The following is a 21,887-nucleotide window of genomic DNA, read 5'->3' as shown; positions in this document are numbered from 1 at the left end:
CCATGAAAGATCCCCCTTGGTCTCTACATATTGCTCCGACAGCACCAAAGTCACCATGCCTAGAGAATGCCGCATCAACATTGATTTTCACATGGTTTGCCGGTGGAGAGATCCATTGACTCGGTCTGCACACAGGGGCTGCCTGTCTCGTCATAGACTTATCTATGTTGGAACTATTGGGCCTAGCCCATTTAATATTTCAGAATATTCTCAATAATTAATATTTAATCTCAGAGGCCCATGTGGCACATTCATGCATGACAAGGTGGTGTGGAAAGCTAAGTCTCACCCTGCTAATGAAGGAAGTGTGAGACCACTTTATAAGGGGAGATGTTTCACATACCACTAAGAGCTTGGGGAAAAAAACTAAGCTTGAGAAGTGAGCACATACCTGTGCGCTCTCCTCCGCTGCCTCTGCACGACCCATGCGCGCCACGGGTTGCGGGAATGACTCAACAAAGCATAAAAATAAGTTGAAACATTTTGTCTTCAAGAGGAAGACAGAATCTGAACAATTTCGCAAATAGTTTCTCTTCCTCTCTCTCTATTGGACGTCTGTTTCTCTTCCTCTCCCCTAGTGGACGTCCATTTCTCTTCCCCTCTCTGTTCGAGGCCTATATAAGATGTCGCTCCTCTGTGGGTAGAATACACACACCTCCTTGCCTTGTTCTAGAGCCTTGCGCCGCCTACCTCTTTCCCATTTCGCTTACCGGCGTACATCGGGAGTAAGACAACAGGCCTCCGAAACCCCACCTCTTGTAATCCGCATGAATGTTGGATTTTTGTTCTTCGTGGCTTCGAACAATGACGAGTCCCCCAACAACAACTTCTTCCCTGACGTCGAGGACCTCTTCGATGACATGACGAATGACGTGTCTGCATCTTCTGCTGCTTTTCTGTATGTCGTCATCTTATCCTCTCTGTTAGGGCTAGCGTTTGATTTAGTGCTACTAGGGATCGACATGGGTATGATGCTTGTTGCTTATGATCTCATTTGCATGACTAGTTTCAACAATCTGTTGAGTGTCTCAATTATTTTCTCTAGTTGTTTACCTTAACAGTGGTCTACGGTAGCAACTCACCAAACTCAACTTTGCTTCTTAAACTACTGCCCTAATGCACCTAGACATACCTGGAAGCTGTTGTCCTTGCCGACATGCATTGCCGCAGAGCCAATAATCTTGCATGCACACTATAACACCACTAGTGGTGTGCAACAGAGCACATAGTAGCGCAAAGGTAGTTTACATTTCAAAATTACTTTGGCAAAAAGTATCTGTCCAATCTAAGGCACTTTTCGCTTCTTGGTATGCAGTACTGTTAATGCACCTAGAAATCATAAATATCGATATCTTTTTTGCTTATATTTTCTTCACTTAAATCATTTTGTTCTTGGCAAAGCATCCTGAAGTGTTGTTACTTGAGCTACTACTTGGTCACTGTTCTGCATCTTTCAGGCTATAAGAACTTGACCAGTAAGGAAGGGCTACCACGTTTATGCATAAGAGATCTTGCTATTTCAACCAAGATTTGACTTTGCTATTTCAGAGATCTTTGCACATTTTGATGTTGTGGTTTTTGTTTCCATACAACAGAATCGTGGTTCCTGGAAATCTCCGCCACGTAAGGAAAGGATGTTTAGGATGTCTGAAAAACAACCTTCGTCGGAACCTAAGCAAAAACACAGGAGGGGAAATCCGCAGGTTTCTTCAACACAGGTCAGAGTCCTTCCATCCTTTTTTGTCCATATTTTCTTTGGTCAGAACTTGATTCCTAATCACCAACCAGCAAAGAAGCTTATTTCTAAGGGAAGCTTGAGAACCCACATCATTCTATAAGGAAAGTTAACCTTACTGGTAACAAGATAATTATAACAAGACTTTACAGAAAAATCACCAGATTTAGGTAGTAATCATTTCAGCCTACACTGAGCACACATATCTTTCAATTACAGAATTTCTGCCACACAGCCAGTTTCTTCCCTGAGAAACCTTCTAAAATGCAAACTTTCACTTCCTCTAGTAAAAAGTGTGCACCATAACATTATGACTGAAAGTTATATTTTACAAGCAAAAGGAAAACTTGGCATAGTGGGTAGTGCCGAATCCAATTGTCTTCCCAAAATCTAGTCTTCCTCCCATCTCCTACAACTTTCTGACAACAACAATAAAAGAAAATCCTTAATATGTATAACGCCAGCCAGATGTGAGAATGTGCAGGATTTGGTTTACATCGAGTTAAAGTACCTTTTGTCCGGTATTTAGCCCTACCCAAATCCTGCCATTCTCCCTCTTAATTTTCAAACTTCCAGTTCCATTTACATAATGGAATTAATATTTTTGGGCTGAAGCTCAGTAATACCCAAGCCCACGTGTTCCTTGGGATGGCAAACATCCCCCCATCGAACCAGGTGGTATTTCTCCCACCACACCCCCTATTCAGATAGCAATCTTTTTTTTTCTTCTTGTCTTATGAATCCTTCCACTAAATATTTACAAGTGAAAATATGAGCATATGTATCCTATTTATCTACAACACACCCAAAACAGAGTCACTTATGAAAGTTAATTTTAAGACCAGTCAAATGCACATAATATGAAGTTGACATTTCTAGCACTTCCAACATCATCTTCAAACATAAAAATAGTATCATCTGCATACTGGATGATGGCTAATCCATCATCCAGAAAATTAGTAACAAGTCCCTTAATGAGGCCCTGCAATATTGCTCTATTAATCAACACATCAGCAGCAATGTTTTGTTTGATGCTATGTGATGTGAATTTCTGGAAAGAGAGGAATGGATGAAGAGAAAGGCGGATAGAGTGAGGGGAGATTGTGGGAATATGGGTTCATTCAGTAAGAATTTTGTGTTCTGTCTGATCTGCTGACTAGTCACAAACTCGCCATATTTATTGTTGTTCACTTCATTGACGTAAGCCCTCCTGAAACTACCAAGGGCCTGTTTGATTTAGTAGGGATCTGCGTAAACCCAGCCTCGAATGCACGGATACGTCAAGGAACCAGCGAATCCTTATCGGATACAATATACGACACGGATACCCCTGCGATACATCCTGGATACGTATCCAGAGAGTATCCGTGAATAAATGATTTAAAATAATTCTGATAATTCAAGGATACATACACTTGGTCAGTACGTCTTGGATCCGGCCCAGCCTAGTTAAGAGGAAACCAGCAACCCTAGGCTACCTACCCGGCAACTGCTCCTCCTGCGGCGGCGGCAGGCCAGTGGCTAGCTGACGACGAGCTGCTCCTCCTTCCTCGCCAAGCCCTTGTCGTCCTCACCCTTGGCCAATGCCACTGACTAGCCTATTATTCTCTTGGACTACCCTGCACTCTAAACTCTGATTTCTCCAACGATATCGCTATTGGTGTGCCTTCTACAATATCTTTTGGTTACTTGAATAAACCATATCTCTCAACTATTAGATTAATACATAGAACAACTTGGCAGTGGTGCCAAATGTAGTATTTTCTTGGTAGTGATCAAGACTTTTCTGTTCTTCTGAGCACTTGTTATTTCACCCAACTAACGGATCATTTGACTTGGTGGTTCACTTTGTGATAAACCCCTGCTGCACTACTTGGTTCGAGAAGTCTGAGTTGGTTCCTAGTGCAGCAAGGGTCTCAACCTTTTGCCAGGAAGTGACTAATTGTACATTTTGCAGACTGATGCATACTTGTGCCCCAAGTAGGGGTGAAAATTGGTGCTCCTTAGGGTACCCTCCATCCCTCTTTATTTCAGCCAAATGAGCTTTCCAAAAGTTGGAAATTTACTTCATTTGATTGAATTGAAGAGCGTTGGAGGGTACCCTAAAGGTTACCCATTTGCACAGCGAGCCCAAGTGTGGTGTGGGAACTGTCAAGAAGTTGTCTCTTGCCTCTGGTTAAAGATGTTGTCAAATCCATACCCATACCCATCATTCGCCCACAACCCTACCCATGGGTCTACAATTGGACTCATGCCCATACCCATCAGGTTTGACATATCTGAATGATTGTGCATCAATCTAATATTGTACTCCTTCCGTCCAAAAATAAGTGTCTCAACTTTGTACTAAAAACTTATTTTGGGACGGAGGGAGTAGTAGACACAAAGATATGATGCATGGTACATATAATACTATAGTTTGACAAATATACACTTGGAAGATCAATGCAATATTTGAAGTTCCAAGTGAAAAATGGTTGTTCTTACTCAATTTAACATCTCAAATGTAAATTTAAAAATATACAGATTTATGATAATATTAGTCGACGTTGGGTGTTAGATGTTGTAAGTGGTGTCAGATGTTGAGTGGAATCAGCTAATTCTGTGCTCTGGCCAGAGCTGCACGCACCACTCCTGCTCCTTCCTTCCACCTACCCGTAAAAGAACTATGGGAAACATGGTAATAGATGGAAAAGATACTGCCTACGCCTTGCAAGCCCACCCATTCCACCTGATACCTTTCTTAGTTTTGGTGGCAATGCCATGTGCAAATTACTATCCATTATATGCCAGGCGGCATAAATTATAAAAAAAATACTAGGCGGCATAAAATAGTGGAAGTACTTAAGCAAGGCTAACAACCGAAATCTGGAGATGAGCCCTAACTTGTACTTGTATGATTCCATCGTAAATTATTTGTGAAAAGGTATTCCTATCTGTACACAATACATTGAACAAAACTTCTAGATGTTTGTAAAATCCATGAAATTCGAGGTAATTTTTTCGACTTCATTATCCAATTTAGCCAAGGCAAAAGTTTATTTAACATTTATCATTATGAATTTATACTACAATCTAGGCAAAGAGATACTTTATGTTCACACAGATTGTAAAATTTTATCTTTATCATAAAAGGTTAGTAAAATCGGGTTCAGTATTTATGAGAACTGAGTCAGATTTTACTATGTAATTAATATGTTCATAGAAAATGTGCTAAATGTTGGTCCAATATTTACTAGAATTGAGCCAGATTTTACGATCTAATTAGAAGAACATAGGGGTGGTAAACTTTGATCCAATTTTACGGGAACCTCACGCTTACTTCAGTTTTTATGAGCATAACACCCCTAAAAAAGTATAGTTTAGGACCAGAGCTAAATGGAAGGCGTTGATTTTTCGTCTTCATGTCTTTTACTAGAGATTCCTAGTTTTTATTGGATGTTCCATAGGATTATCGTTGATTTTTTGTCCAGGTGTGTGTGTCGTAAAGAGGTTAACATGATTTACTACGTACACCTTAGTCATGTATGATGTGCAAGTGAGTGGCCTTTGCACTGGGCTGGTTCAGGGCTTGGGGAATGGTGCACGCAGTCTGCCTGGAGCACACAATAGCTAATTATACGCTCAAGCACACATACTATATATACTGAGATATCTTAGAATAGTTAATACGTTTCCCTAAAAAGGAATAATTAGTAAGATATATGGAGAGTGAGGAAGGTATATAATAGACTCTTGGGAGTGTATCAAATGATCAAATGTAATGCAGAATGTTGGCCACAGCCTTTACCAATTGTTGGGAGTGTATCAAAATGACAGTCCTCTGTATACCCCTCGGGTCGCCCCCGCGGGCGACCAGGGGGAAACCCTAGCCGCCGGCGCCCGGACTCCCCCGCATCTCCTCCATCCTCGCCGCCGCCAGCAGCGCCGCCGGGCGAAGCCAGGCCGGCAGGGGCGGCGGCGGGGCTCCCTTCTCCTTCCCCCGAATGGGCTGGCGCGGGACGGCCGTTCGAGAGGAGGCGCCGTACTTTTGCGGGGTGCGGCGGCGCTGCAGATGGATCCTGGCCGCGACGTGCGCAGCGCGCCGGCGGTTGGGGTTCGTGCTCGCGGCGTGGTGCGGCCGCTGGATCTGGTGGTCGCGTGCGCCGTCGGTCTCGGGTCCGATCCTTCTGGATCCGGTGCCTGATCGTCGTCGGCCGGCGCAGGATGGTGGCTTTCGTCGCTGACCAGGTCGGGTCTTCTTTGATCCGGCGCCTGGATGGATCTACGCCGGAGGTGTTGAGCCTTATGGTGCTTCCCTCTCTGGAGTTTTCGGGTCTTGGCTGCTGCCAGATCCAAAGCAGATGGAGATTGGTGGTACAGGAAGAGGACCGGAGGAAACTTTGGTCGGCTAGCTCGGCCCGGCATCGGCGACGGCTTTGACGTCGTTACCCATCTTGATGGCGAAGTCGAGGTCCCTCCTATCCACCTCCGTCCCGTTCCCGGACGAAAGTCCAAAATCCGTCTTGGATTGGACGGCGGCGGTGCCCTTTGCGTCGTAACCTCCATGGAGGCGCCGTCTTGGGAGGCTTGGGCGTTCGGGGGAGTTGCTATGGGTGAAGGGCTTCGTGTGTCAGCTCCAGCAGCGGCAATGGTGTGGAGGTTGGCAGGAGGAGCGGCGTTCTAACCGCGTCAGATGCGTCTGGTAAGAGATGTCAAGTCATGCCTGGCCGACAGGTGCTACGCTGAGTCATGCCTAGTCGGCAGGTGCTACGCACGACAGATCTTTCAGAGTGTCCGCCTCGGGATGGACGAGCGCAGAGCGGTGGAGCTGTCTGGCGTCGTGGTGGCGTCGACGGTAGCTAGACCGTGCAAGGTTGATGCAACAGTACAGCTCTGAAGATGGTTTGGTGGCAGGTGGCTGCGGCGGCCTCATACCCGGCAGGCGTCCTGGTTGAGGAGTGCGCCGGACTGGTAGGTACCCATACCCGGCAGGCGTCCTGGTTGGGACCTCAGGTCTTAGATGTTTAGGTTTGGCTGCGATGTCTGTTTGGTATTAGGCCCAGACTATCAGCGCCCCTTCATCGATTGGATAGGTGTAGCGACAGTTGTTGCTTAGAAAGTGGCTTTAGTCTTGCTGTTGTATGACTTTGTAAGATCTTGTGAGAATAATTAATAAAGTGGCCGTATGCATCGCCCAGATGCAGAGGCCGGGGGTCATCCTCCTTTTCTAAAAAAAAACCAATTGTTGGGCGCAGCTCTCTCTCGATCTCACAATGAGGGAAAAACAGGGGAGAGACATATTAGTTTGGCTGGGCAACAAATGCCTTTACTTTATTACTCCCTCCGATTTGAACTAAAACCACGACACTTATTTTGGATCGGAGGGAGTACTTAGCAACATGTGTTACATCTGTTACAAACTTGGCAATGGATGTCTTACCAGCAATAAATGTTTGATTGCATCTTGTCGCCAAGGCTTATTACATTTATGGACTGCATTGGTTTCAATTTAGAGCATCTCCACTCGTTCGGCCCCCCAGCGCAGCGGCCGGCGCTATTTCGGACCAACGCCCGACGCTTTTTAGGCCCTGGGGGCGATCTGGCCCAGTCACGCCCCAGGGGCCGGCCCCAAGACATTTAAATTCAAACTTCACATTTCCCGCTACCCAAAAAACGCCACAAGTCCGGCGATCACCATGCCATAGTTCGGCGATCAAATAACATAAAAGGTCGGTGTTCAAAAGGAAGGACGCGTATGCAATTCATCAAACGGAGGCGCCGTCCACCGGCGTCGGATTGTCGGGAATCGGCGTGCGCGGGCTGGTCGGCGTCGGCGTGGCTTCTGTGCTTGGCGTCGTGGAGGCGTCGCTCGGGCTTGGCAGCGGCGTTGGGGTCGGAGTGGGAGTTGGCGCCGCTGCCGACGTCATCTGGTTCAGGATGAGGCCACGTTCCGCCAGGTACCACACCTTGACCTGCTCGTGGCGTTGGCATCGGTAGCGGTGAGAGGGGCCGTGTACTTCTTCGGTGGCATGGCGGCCGGATGGAGGGGAGAGGGAGGAGAATGACGGGAGAAGGCGGGAGAAGGGGGAGATGGAGGGAAACGGAGGGGGGGAGCGCGCGGGGGGGGGGGGGGGCGACGGGAAAAGGTCTTTCTCTCGCCGACAGAGCGGACCCACGCGCCTTTTCGCTTCGGCCGGCGCCCCCAGGCCACCCCGGGGCTTGGGTTCAGCTCGGGTTCGCCGGCTGTTATTTTGGCCCAAACCGGCGATAAACGAGATCCTGGGGGCGCGACTGGGCCGATTTTTGGGCGCCGGCGCCCCAGGCCACCCCGGGGCTTGGGTTCGGCTCGGGTTCGCCGGCTGTTATTTTGGCCCAAACCGGCGATAAACGAGATGCTGGGGGCGCGACTGGGCCGATTTTTAGGCGCCGGCGCTAAAAAAGGCCTTCGGGGGGCCTGTTGGGGACGCGGCTGGAGATGCTCTTAGTTGTTTACCTCAACAGTGGTCTACGGTAGCAACTCACCAAACTCAACTTTGCTTCTTAAACTACTGCCCTAATGCACCTAGACATACCTGGAAGCTGTTGTTCTTGCCGACATGCATTGCCGCAGAGCCAATTATCTTGCATGCACACTATAACACCACTAGTGGTGTGCAACAGAGCACATAGTAGCGCAAAGGTAGTTTACATTTCAAAATTACTTTGGCAAAAAGTATCTGTCCAATCTAAGGCACTTTTTGCTTCTTGGTATGCAGTACTGTTAATGCACCTAGAAATCATAAATATCGATATCTTTTTTGCTTATATTTTCTTCACTTAAATCATTTCGTTCTTGGCAAAGCATCCTGAAGTATTGTTACTTGAGCTACTACTTGGTCACTGTTCTGCATCTTTCAGGCTATAAGAACTTGACCAGTAAGGAAGGGCTACCACGTTTATGCATAAGAGATCTTGCTATTTCAACAAAGATTTGACTTTGCTATTTCAGAGATCTTTGCACATTTTTGATGTTGTGGTTTTTGTTTCCATACAACAGAATCGTGGTTCCTGGAAATCTCCGCCACGTAAGGAAAGGATGTTTAGGATGTCTGAAAAACAACCTTCGTCGGAACCTAAGCAAAAACATAGGAGGGGAAATCCGCAGGTTTCTTCAACACAGGTCAGAGTCCTTCCATCCTTTTTGTCCATATTTTCTTTGGTCAGAACTTGATTCCTAATCACCAACCAGCAAAGAAGCTTATTTCTAAGGGAAGCTTGAGAACCCACATCATTCTATAAGGAAAGTTAACCTTACTGGTAACAAGATAATTATAACAAGACTTTACAGAAAAATCACCAGATTTAGGTAGTAATCAAAATCAAAGAATGGAGCAAAGTGATGAATGCACACACGTAAATAATTGAAGACAAAATGAATGTGCGCAAGCCACAAGTTGGAGATAGGTTTATGTCCATTCTCCATTATGGTGAAGGACCGGTTTATCTGTTTTATGGTATTTTAGCTAGGAGAGAGGAGTAGGTCCTAAGTATTAAGAACAATTAGTTAGTGTTGATTATATATGACTACAATGTCCTAGACTTGATGGTGATGCTGAGTAGGAGTAGTGATTATGAGTACTATGATGATGATGATGAGGAGTTGTTATTATAACTAGTGACGAAGTTGTTATATGATGTCTCATCATGGACGAAAATGATGATTATGAGGAGTTATATGACAATGATATATTATGATGATAAGTTGTTAATGATATTATGATGATGATGATAAGTTATTATGTCATTGGGTGAACGAACCGCGGATTAGTTTCAAATGGATGGATCCAAAGTGACCATTATATTGGTTACTTTGGATCCATGCACTTGAAACTAATCCAATGTTCTTTCACCTAGTGATTTAATAACTCATTATGATGTTAAAACAATCTCTAAATTGCTACTGTATGAAAAATTGTATACAGGTGTATGAATACGACCTAAAATAAAAAAGAAATGGAACTAGGAATAATAGTAGTAGCGATTGTTCTCGAAAGCGCTACTACTAATTAGCAGTAGAGCTCGTTTCGGAAAGCGCTACTACTAAGTAGATATAGCAGTAGCGCGTGCCAGCAGGCGCTACTGCTAAGCTTTAGCTGTAGCGCCTTATCAGTAGCGCGCTTCCCCGCGCTACTGATAGGCCAAAAACCAGCGCTACTGCTAGGCTTTTCCCTAGTAGTGTACACTGAGCACACATATCTTTCAATTACAGAATTTCTGCCACACAGCCAGTTTCTTCCTTGAGAAACCTTCTAAAATGCAAACTTCCACTTCCTCAAGTAAAAAAGTGTGCACCATAACATTATGACTGAAAGTTATATTTTACAAGCAAAAGGGAAACTTGGCATAGTGGGTAGTGCCGAATCCAATTGTCTTCCCAGAATCTAGTCTTCCTCCCGTCTCCTACAACTTTCTGACAACAACTACAATATAAAAGAAATCCTTAACATCTATAACATCGAGTTAAAGTACCTTTGCTCTGGTATTTAGCCCTAAGCAAATCCTGCCATTCTCCCTCTTAATTTTCAAACTTCCAATTCCATTTACATAAGATAATTAATATTTTGGGGCTTAAGCTCAGTAATACCCAAGCCCATGTGTTCCTTGGGATGGCAAACATCCCCCATCGAACTAGGTGGTATTTCTCCCACAACACCCCTTTTCAGATAGTAATCTTTTTTTCATCCTGTCTTATGAATCCTTCCAATCACTGTTTACAAGTGAAAATATGAGTATATGCATCCTATTTATCTACAACAGACCCAAAACAGAGTCACTTATGAAAGTTAATTTTAAGACCTGTCAAAAGCACATAATATGAAGTTGACATTTCTAGCACTTCCAACATCATCTTCAAACATAAAATAATAACACCTGCATACTGGATGATGGCTAATCCATCATCCAGAAAATTAGTAACAAGTCCCTTACTAAGGCCCTGCAATATTGCTCTATTAATCGACACTGCAGCAGCAGCAGCAGCAATGTTTGGTTTGATTCTATGTGATGTGAATTTCTAGAAAGAGGGGAATGGATGAAGAGAAAGGCGGATAGAGTGAGGGAGATTGCGGGAATATGGGTTTATTGAGTAAGAATTTTGTGTTCTGTCTGATCTGGTGACTAGTCGCAAACACGCCATATTAATTGTTGTTCACTTCATTGGCGTAAGCCATCCTGAAACCACCAAGGGCCTGTTCGGTTTAGTACGGATCTGCATAATCCAGCCTCGAATGCACGGATAAGTCAGGGAACCAGCGAATCCTTATCGGATACCATATATGATAGGATACGCCTCCGATACATCTTGGATACATATCCAGAGAGTATCCGTGAATAAACGATTTATAACAATTCTGATAATTCAAGGATACACTTGGTCAGCACGTCTTGGATCTGGCCCAGCCCAGTTAAGAGGAAACCAGCAACACTAGGCTGCGTACCCAACAACTGCTCATCTTGTGGCGGCAGCAGGCCGGTGGCTAGCCGACGACAAGCTGCTCCTCCTTCCTCGCGGACCCCTTGTCGTCCTCACCCTCGGCCTCTCGCATGGAGCAGCCCAGCCAAGCAGCACTGTTTTTTGGCTGTTTTACACTTGTTTATTTGATTTTGGTTGGATGTTGCTACTTGCTAGATGGAAATGGAAACATGCAAGTTGGAACTTCCTGCTCAGAACAATCTTTCAAAATTTGAAAGGTGACATACAGCTAACTGATATTTGCTGCTCCATATTCATTTTACAAGAGTCTAATTCATTTCTTTTTGTTTTCGAACTTGGAGTTGGTACAGGACATCAACAATGTCAACTGGAGAGGCTAGTAGCAGCTGTGGCATGCTCACGAGAGCAAACATGAAGGTAATCTGCTGTTTCTAACTTCTATACATTTTTGTTTTGAATTAAACAATAGTAAAGTGTATCCCTGCATTAGCACTTTTTCAAAATGGTGAATTTACATATCCGTATCGGCCTGATACTGATACGTGTATCAATCAGTGCTTTGTTACTCCAGCACAACAATTATATTACATACTGCTAGGACAATGTAATTTGATTCCAATACAAATATTCTCCATGGGCAAGATAACTTGTTCCTCACACAACTCTGACCTGGTTCCATGAGAACATGGGAAGCCACATGAATACTCCCAGGATAACAGGGCATGCCACAAACTAATACAAACATACAACAACAACAACAACAACAATAGCAACAGCAACAACAACAACTAATAAATCATAAATTTATATTTAGCTCATTAATTTTAAGAGATGCACCAGTTTCTGCACCTCACAAGCAACACTTTTAGCATGCCAAAATTTAACTGGAACTATCATTTATAGTCTAACAAAGGTAGAGAGATGCACATGTTAATGTAAATAGCATTCTTTACCAAACACCATAGAGCAAGGAAGATGCGCCATTGACTACTAAAAGCCAACGAATTATATTGTTATGCACCATGCATGTACCCCTGCTTCCTGGAGCAGACGGAGGTCTCGTGGGGGCAAAGTTCCTTGATCAAGATTATAGGTGAGGAAGCCTTGTCCTGTAGAGTGAGAAGATGCCAACGACAACCATCATTTGAGCAAGAATTTAATCTGGAACAGAATGTTGAGGGACAAGAACATTGACAGCAAGTGTTCGACAAAACTTACCTTCTTGACTTAAGAGATCGATCGAGCGGCTCCTGTCGGAACCTTAGCTGCCGCCGCCAGGTAGCCCCCTCCGTCGTCCTCTCCCGCATCGCCGCCGCCGGAGGGACGGCCGGCGAAGCCGTGCCGGGCCCCAGGATGGCGGCGGTGGGGCTGATCTGGACCATCTCGTGCTCCCCCCCCCCGACCGCCTCCTCCTTTGCCTTCCCTAGTCCCTCTGATGGGCTCCAGTCCCCATCTCCGGCGGAATTTCAGGCTCCAGATCGGCGTCCTCGGCGAACCTCCGTCATGTCAGGCCATGGCCTCCGGTTGGATGTTGTTGTTTCCCCTACCCGCGGAGGGATCTTAGCCGCAGGTGCCATCCCGCAGGGGTGCGGTTTGGCACGGTCAGGGTCGCCATTTGGCTGCTATTGACTATTGGTCGGGATGGGGTCCCCTTCCTGCCCCGGCTCAACGTCCTCGAGAATCCACCAAGCAAGGCCCTTTCTTCGATGGTTGCCCTCGTGGCTTCCAATTCTGGGCAGCACAGCTGGGCAGTCCCTCGTTGTCGTCGATTTGGTACCGGCTGCAAGTGGGCACGTAGTGGCGGTTTGTGCCAGAGCAACACTTGCATGGCAGCTGGGTAGGTTGGCTGCATGTGTGTGGCTCGTCTCTCCGAGAGAGGCGGGTGTGGTTCGTCATGTGGTTCCCAGAGCGGCGGCTCTGGATAGTTGGCGTGGCGGCACCCTTGTGGCGGGTGCCGTTTGTGCGGTGCTGGTGTGTGTGGCCGTGGTCGTGTGGGCGACAGGGTTGCTCGCTTGGGCGGCTCTATGTGCATTGGGTGTGGTCTCTGTAGCAACCCAGGCAGATTTGTGCGTCACTCTCATCACCCTCTGCCTACCTCGATGCTCCGATGAGCCTCGGCTATCAGGGAGGTTGATGGCGGTTATCTCAGGTGAAAACTATGCATGATGGTGTCGTTGCCAGTGATGACAATGCTCTCGAGCGCCACTTCCCCTCCTTGGAGGTGTCACCACATGGGTTGACCTCCTCCACCTTGTGCTCTGGGTGAAAACCCTTGTTACGGCATGCCGAACTAGGCGGTGGCGGCACTGCCATGTCGTTCCCTTCTTGGAGGCTCCGTCTCATGAGCAAAGTTCTTATTGCTGGTGGCCGAAGGTGTGGTAATGGACGGCAGTTTCCTCTTCGTTTCGTCAGTTCTGCGGCCTCGACGATGTTGACCTCGAGGGGTGTTAGTTTGCATTGCAATTGTGCCCAAATTCCTCCCCTATGGTCTCGCCGTTTGTGTCCATCCAGAAGCTAGGGTGAGCGTCCTCATCATTTGACGGTACGGCGCCCTTCGGGCCAGGGTGAGGGGGCAGGTGGGCAGGTGGGCTCCTTTCGACAATGTAGCTAGATGGCACCATTGCTAGTTGCCTAGTTGATGGCAGTGGCATGGCTTCATGTCGACCAGTACCCTTAGCGAGTTAGCCTCATTCTTGCTTTGGTTTGCTTGACTACGGATGAGGGCCTCTTTGACTTCAAGCGGTGCTTCTTTATCCCACCTTATGCTTGCTTGTAGCCTTGTGGGTTTTGTTGTTCGTCCTCAACACCTATGATCTTACCATTTTTCTTTGTTGTTGTTGTTGTTGTCGTTGTTGTTGTTGTTGTTGTTGTCGTTGTTGTTGTTGTTGTTGTTGTTGTTGTTGTTGTTGTTGTTGTTGTCGTTGTTGTTGTTGTTGTCGTTGTTGTTGTCGTTGTTGTCTGCATTGCAGATACATATCATTTCATCTAAAGCATATAGTCATAGAAAGATAATTGCATTGGGGAAACATATCACTCTCATCTGAAGCATATAGTCATATGAAGAAAACTGCACTGCAGAAACCAAAAGATAACTCCCATCATTTAGTTTAACATATTGAAGCTCTCATGTGTTTCTGTGATCACCAAGCAAGCAAGTATTCCGTGGAAGGCACCGACCTGCCTATCTATTGATCACAAAATCTGTTTGAGGTACCCATGATTATCAAGAATGCAAATTAAGGAAGCTGCTGAGTAAGTTCGGTATCCTAGTATTTGCCCATAGTTAACAAAATGATTATTTTGTGTGCAATGCTTTTGTGAAAGATTCTAAATTCATCAATAATCAATGTTTTCAATAGCGGGATATGGAAAATAGCGGCGGGCCTTCAAATCAGCTATAGCGAAGCTAAAACGCGCTATAGCCTAGCAGGCTATAGCGGGCTATTTGTGAATGCGACCATTTAACGGCACCCCGCTGAAAAGGCTATAGCAGAGCTATAGCCGGCTATTTAAAACTATGTCAATAATCTACAAAGACATCAATAGATTTAATGATCGTACCGGATGAGTGATTAATGTGCGGCCATACCCTACGTACCATGGGTAAAGATCCATACGGGAACTCGATAACCCATACCCACTACCCATTGGGATCGGTTGCACATGGGATGGATTGCCATATTTACCACTGGTACTATAGCATCACTATTGGTGTGCAACAGAAGTACAAAACATAAAAAAAAGATCATATTTACATGTCAAAATTACTTGATCATATTTACCTGTCAAAATTACTTTGGCACAAAGTATCTGTCCAGTCTAAGGCACATTTCGCTTCTTGGTATGCAGGACTGTTAATGCACCTAGAAATCATAAAGAACGATATCTTGTTTGCTTATATTTTCTTCGCTTAAATCATTTTGTCCTTAATTAGCAAAGCATCCTGAAGTGTTGTTACTTGAGCTACTACTTCGTCACTGTCCTGCATCTTTCTGGGGATGACTATAATAGAATCTGCCCTTTACGTGAGATCATGGGATCAACCTAACAACTTAATATTTAGACAATACAAAAAGTTCTGAAATTATTTAACCGATGTATCTACAACTCCAAAAAAAAAGCTCAAAACTCGATCTACAATTTGAGAAACAAAAATGAAAAATTCTACTGTGAATAGTGTCAGCTTTGGGTGAATAGTATTTGACACTATTCACATCTGATTTTGTCTTTTTTGTTTCTCTAAGTGTAGTTTGAATTAGGAGCTGAAGCTTTTTGAGATTGTACATCAAACATGGATGTGTGTCTCCAAATATTTTCCGAATTTTCGAACATATTTTGTATCTTCAAAAAGATTGTCTTCTCCACATCTTTCTTAACCATTAGGCTATAAAAACTTGACCAGTAAAGGACTACCATGTTTATGCATCAGAGATCTTGCTATTTCAACCAAGATTTGATTCTCCTATTTCAGAGATCTTTGCGGACTTTTTATATTGTGTTTTCTTTTTCATACAGCAGAAGCATGGTTCTGGGAGGTCTCCGCCGCCTCCTGAACGAGTGATGTTTGGGAAGCAAAAGCAAAAGGAGGTCCAGGAGACACACCCAATAAAGAAGAAATCCTAATCTTTGACGAATTATAGGTGGAAAAAGGATTCACCTTTCCACGAAAGAAGATTAAGATAGACTGCCTGGGATTTTTGTCACCTCCACGAAAGAAGTTTAAAGATGGACTGACTGGGATTTTGTCACCTCCACGAAAGAAATTTAAGATGTACTGAAAATCTCCGCCACCTTCCCAGGAAAGAAGTAAATGGATTGAACATACTTACTGTAAATGTTCAAGACTAAAGTGTGATTTATATCCGTCAGTTTGCTATAAGAAATAGTAAACATATATATTTAAAATGTTTGGACCTGTTAATTCCGCCTGGCTCTTTTTCCACATGGATAATATTGTTTCATGCTAAGGCATATCTATACTCTTCTCTGTGTTGGAGGAGAGCCAAAGTAAAGCTGTGTATCTTCCCAATTGCAATTTAGTTTTTTTTCATCAAGGCGACTTACACTGGTAAGAGAAATACGTTAGTAATCACGAGTTATGAACAAAGGCAAAATTTAAGCTTATACTCCCTCTATCCCAAAATATAAGACCATTTTGATAGTGTAAAGAATGGTTTCATATTTTAGGATGGAGGAAGTACTTTTGTGGGGTGATAGGAAGTCGTGGTGGGCGATACTCTGGAGAAAACTACTAGCGTCTTGTTCTTCCATTTGAGTTACAACCAATATATGTTTTAGCTATGTAGTCCCATCATTTACATATAAATTCGTCCTAATTAAACTACTATTTACCTTTTTTAGACAAACTTGCAAGCTTTATTAAGAGGACACAACGTTTACAGGGACGAAGAGAAGATCTCCGGGTTGGCCTAACCAGACATGGCGACCAACCCCTAAAGTAAGACCATGCTTTTGCGAGATTGTGAGCCTCCACATTCGAGATTCTAAACTCATGACTAATAAATTTTTTTTTGATGAATACGCATGGCTGCGTATCATTTCATTGATAGAATGGAGAGAAAGTACAGAGTGCAGCCCTAGTGGGCGTGCGCGCTACGGCGTCCACTAGAGTGCGAGAGGAGCAGAGGGGGGGGGGGGGGGGGGGGGAGGATCCTCAGCCTCGCCCCCCCTAAAGAATGGATTTCTGTACCGCAGCTCCATATGTGGCCGAGCTCCCCTTCCTAATTTCCTCCACAATTACCTTGCAGTTAGAGGCGATGAAGATTTGTTGAACATACATGTCCTTTGCAAGAGCCAAAGCTTCCCTTGTAGCTAGAGCCTCTAGGGTCGCTGGATCACTCATATGGGAAAAAAAGAGTAGGCACACCCATGAAAGATCCCCCTTGGTCTCTACATATTGCTCCGACAGCACCAAAGTCACCATGCCTAGAGAATGCCGCATCAACATTGATTTTCACATGGTTTGCCGGTGGAGAGATCCATTGACTCGGTCTGCACACAGGGGCTGCCTGTCTCGTCATAGACTTATCTATGTTGGAACTATTGGGCCTAGCCCATTTAATATTTCAGAATATTCTCAATAATTAATATTTAATCTCAGAGGCCCATGTGGCACATTCATGCATGACAAGGTGGTGTGGAAAGCTAAGTCTCACCCTGCTAATGAAGGAAGTGTGAGACCACTTTATAAGGGGAGATGTTTCACATACCACTAAGAGCTTGGGGAAAAAAACTAAGCTTGAGAAGTGAGCACATACCTGTGCGCTCTCCTCCGCTGCCTCTGCACGACCCATGCGCGCCACGGGTTGCGGGAATGACTCAACAAAGCATAAAAATAAGTTGAAACATTTTGTCTTCAAGAGGAAGACAGAATCTGAACAATTTCGCAAATAGTTTCTCTTCCTCTCTCTCTATTGGACGTCTGTTTCTCTTCCTCTCCCCTAGTGGACGTCCATTTCTCTTCCCCTCTCTGTTCGAGGCCTATATAAGATGTCGCTCCTCTGTGGGTAGAATACACACACCTCCTTGCCTTGTTCTAGAGCCTTGCGCCGCCTACCTCTTTCCCATTTCGCTTACCGGCGTACATCGGGAGTAAGACAACAGGCCTCCGAAACCCCACCTCTTGTAATCCGCATGAATGTTGGATTTTTGTTCTTCGTGGCTTCGAACAATGACGAGTCCCCCAACAACAACTTCTTCCCTGACGTCGAGGACCTCTTCGATGACATGACGAATGACGTGTCTGCATCTTCTGCTGCTTTTCTGTATGTCGTCATCTTATCCTCTCTGTTAGGGCTAGCGTTTGATTTAGTGCTACTAGGGATCGACATGGGTATGATGCTTGTTGCTTATGATCTCATTTGCATGACTAGTTTCAACAATCTGTTGAGTGTCTCAATTATTTTCTCTAGGACACCAATAAGTACCTGACGTTCGCTCTGGGAACTCCCCAGAACAAACGTTCCATTCGATTGAAAAAACCTGCCAGCCTGAACATGCTCACGTCAGTCAGCTCTTTGTAGGCCTTCTGGCCCAACACAATAAACATTACACAGAAAAAATAAAAAAGGTTTAAAATTGTCCAACGCGAGCCAGGCCCTGCTAGCACAATCTATACACCAATCACGAAAAATATGAAGAAAACCCAACTGAAAAAACTAAGAAAAAAGTGTGCAATAAAACTGCCAGAAAAATCTAGAAATTGCCATGGATTGTTGTACTTGTTAAAACTACCACACGATACCTACATATAAAAAGGAGAAATTGCCTTGGTTTATCTTAAATTGAGAAGTTTTTCCAAATTTAAATTGGCGTGGTCACAAGAAATTACCATGGTCTCTACACTAATAATACCATGATGCATAAAAATAGTTTGCCGTGACCATAAAACTAAAATTTTCCATGGTCACATAAAAACAAATTTTGACATGTTGCAGAAAGAAAGAAAATTTGGCATGGTCATAAAAAGCACACATTGATGGCAAACAAATCTATAAGTTCATCAATGGTGGCCAAAAAGTGGTGTAAATTTGTCGTTATTTTAATTTTAGCATTATGCACATGACCCACACATTAACATGTTTTAAAAAGTGAGTATTGTCGTGAGAAGAATAATTTTGGCATGAGCAATAACGAAATAATTGCCATGATACATGAAACTAAAAATTGCCATGGTCTATGAACTAAAAATTGCCAGGGTCAACTAATCAATTAACCATGATGAAACTTAACTTGCCATGAATAGTAAACAAAAATTGCCATGGTTATTTAATAAAATTCACCATAAATCCTAAACTAAATTTGCCATCATCTTGGCAATAAAAGAAAATTTGTTGTGGCAATACATGAAACTAAAAGCTGGCATGATCTATAAACTAAATTTGCCATGGTCAGTTACTAAATTTAACATGATCAATGAAATAAATTTGCCATGGACAATACTATTCATGCGACAATTAGAAAAGTGAAATACAATGAATTTGCCATGGTCAGTTTGCCATCTGACCATTTATGAATTTGCCATGGTCAATACAAATAAATTTTCCATAGTAAGGACAATAAATTTGCCATGGCCAGTGCAATAAAATTCCATGTGATCTTTTATGAATTTTCCATGGTCAATACAATAAATTCGGTGTGGTTAATGCAAAAAATGCCATGTAAAAACTATTGTTGAACTTAAAAAATGCCATGTAAAAAATGTACATGCCAAGAACATGAAAAAAATGCCATGTATAGTTTATAGCTAAACAGGAAAACTACTTGGGATTACCAGAACATAAACATAGCTAAAAATTATGTACTACATGAACACAGCTTAAGTAGTCAATTCAATTTGTTGTGATCAATTTTCCATGGCCAACACTATGCACAAGGCAATGAGAAAAAGTGAATTTGAAAAAAAATCCAAGGTCTGTTTGCCGTCAGGCCATGTATGAATTTCCCATCACTAATGGAAAAAGTGCTAGCCACAACTCTCGTTGGTGGTGCGCCATTTCCAGCCAACGCCGGCACAACTTTTTTCAAATAGTAGTGGCGTCGTCTTATTTGATACGACATTAGTAGGTGCATAGCGCTGGCGTAGGATTTCAAGTGTCGCTATTAGTATGTGGGCCCGGTCATCCTCCACTTCCGTGGAGTACTGCTGGCGCTGGGAAAACACCTACGCCAGCACTGTGTCTGATACTTGTGTCGCGGGACTTTGTGGCCACACTATTAGTGCTTAAGTGGGGCCCAATATCAGTTAACAGATATTGTGCTGGCGTCTCAGCTGGTAGCACGCCATAGGTATATCCAGCTCTCTCTATATATAGATTGATTGTTGTGCATATGTAGCTAGCTCATACTATGTGAACATTATCCTTCTTGTTTCTCTCTGCAGATCCTAAGTAATACACCCGGCTGTCCGCTGCCCTGGACCGTGATATCATCTATCGTCGACTATATCGATCTAATCTAGGTAATATATGCTCAATTTTCCATTTTTCACTTTTTAGCAAAGGTATATATATTGTGGTGTTGAAAGGCCTTTTTTGTAGGAAATGGTATGAAAAGATTCTTACATATATATTTATATGGATCGAACTATAAATGAGTTCTTTTAGGTGGCGCCGGAAGATATGAATCGCAGAGGCAAAAAAGGGATATTATGTCAATGTAAGAAGTGTGAAAACGGAGTTTTGATTGACCCTTCCACTGGTCGTTGGAAGATGCACCTGTTGAAACATAGTTTCATGCCTAGTTACGCACGATGGACAAGTCATAGTGAGGACGAGGAGGATACCGGAGTCGAAGATGGGGCGACAGTACATGATGATAAGCCAGAAGGAGGCATGAAGAAAGATGCCGGACATTAAAATCAGCCGAACGGACACGACGTCCGTGCAGAGGTTCAGGAAGTGAGAAGTCTTTTGTACAAAAGACAGAAAGAACAAAGCGATAAAGATTTGTCCAAGAAGGAAGATCTAGATGAGCATGATGATGATAAACAATCTAGCATCTATCATGAAGAAAGTGAAGTCCAGCTCAAAACAGTGTACGAAAAGAAGCCGAAACATGTTGTTGGGTAGTGTAGAAAGTTCTGTTGAGAGAATTCAGAAACGACGATGCACTTAACTAATTATATATGTATCTTTTATTATTAAGCATCACTGTAGTGTGTATCGACTGTATGTGTATTTCAATCTTAATAAAATAAATATAGCTACATGTAAAATATAGCACTAAACGAAATTTGTTGGGTGAAGATTTGCCTCAAAGCGGCCAAGGAATTGGTGAAACATAGCTATGGCATTGGCGATGTAGCCAACGCCATAGCTAAATATCTATGGCGTTGGTGACGTCACAAACGCCATAGCTATTTTTCACCATTCCCTTAGCCGATTTGGGGCAGATTTCGTTTCGCGCTAACACTCTAGTTATCTCGGGCCTCCGCTGCCACCGGCCCTCGTCGCCGCCCGCCGCCGCATCATCTGCCGTCGACGCCCCCGTCGATCTTGCTGCGCCCTCGCCCCCTCCCCCACCGCTCGCTCGGCCACCGCCCCCCTCCCCCACCACTCGCCCGCCCCCCGCCCCTCCCTGGCCGGTGGCAACCACCTCGACCTCGCCTCTCCGTCATCTCGGGTTGCAAAGCGTCCGACATCGCTCTGCCCAGGCGTGGAGACCATGATTCCGCAGGTAAGTGAGATCTCCCCATTTTCTTGAAGTTCATAGACATATTTGTTACAATTGGTACACATGTATATTTTAGCGTAAATTAGTTGTATTTGTAATATTTTGAGTTGTATTGGACATGGATTTGAGAAAATGTGGCTGAAATCACAAAGATTTAATTGTTCATGGACATGGATTTGTCGAATTTTTGAGGAAATGTGGTTGAAATCATGTATTGTAGGTGCTGATTTATTGGAGGGACTTTATAGGGTTGCCAGTGTTTTGTCGAAACGTTGATTAAATTCTATTTCGTCAAATTTCTGGCAACCAATATGTCATATTTGTAGGAAAGGTCATGCCAAAAATTTGAATTTTGTATACAAATTAAGTATATGTCATATTTGTTTGTAGATGTCCGACGTGGGCTCTTCTTCGACACATTCGGCCAACGGCGAAGATGTATTTATGGACGCGCAGGGAAACGATGATGACTATGGAGAAGATCTTCAGGGGCCGGCACTACTG

The 21,887-nt window shown here is 44.1% G+C and overlaps 1 protein-coding gene and 1 long non-coding RNA gene across 6 annotated transcripts; both read left to right on the top strand.

Annotated features, from left to right (window-relative positions):
• Positions 1-1,608: 1,608 nt before the first annotated feature.
• On the top strand, positions 1,609-16,164 carry LOC123121965 (uncharacterized). 4 transcript variants are annotated; one of them, XM_044542066.1, is made up of 5 exons: positions 1,609-1,718; positions 8,754-8,876; positions 11,385-11,446; positions 11,540-11,606; positions 15,708-16,164. In XM_044542066.1, exons 1-5 carry the CDS (start codon positions 1,635-1,637, stop codon positions 15,810-15,812), a joined length of 441 nt encoding a protein of 146 aa, XP_044398001.1. In that variant the 5' UTR covers positions 1,609-1,634; the 3' UTR covers positions 15,813-16,164. The 4 variants fall into 4 exon arrangements, with proteins under 4 accessions (XP_044398001.1, XP_044398000.1, XP_044397999.1 ...); XM_044542065.1 differs by having other exon boundaries at positions 15,705-16,164; XM_044542064.1 differs by having other exon boundaries at positions 11,531-11,606.
• A 3,896-nt stretch (positions 16,165-20,060) lies between these two features.
• On the top strand, positions 20,061-20,918 carry LOC123125031 (uncharacterized). 2 transcript variants are annotated; one of them, XR_006461268.1, is made up of 2 exons: positions 20,061-20,169; positions 20,315-20,918. It is a non-coding gene; the product is annotated as an uncharacterized lncRNA (long non-coding RNA). The 2 variants fall into 2 exon arrangements; XR_006461269.1 differs by having other exon boundaries at positions 20,075-20,169; positions 20,249-20,918.
• The last annotated feature ends 969 nt before the right edge of the window (positions 20,919-21,887 follow it).

This window comes from Triticum aestivum, chromosome 5D, assembly GCF_018294505.1.
Source record: "Triticum aestivum cultivar Chinese Spring chromosome 5D, IWGSC CS RefSeq v2.1, whole genome shotgun sequence".
NCBI lineage: Eukaryota > Viridiplantae > Streptophyta > Magnoliopsida > Poales > Poaceae > Triticum > Triticum aestivum.
The sequence above is the reverse complement of the archived record's forward strand: the minus strand, read 5'-3'. Positions and strand labels throughout refer to the sequence as shown.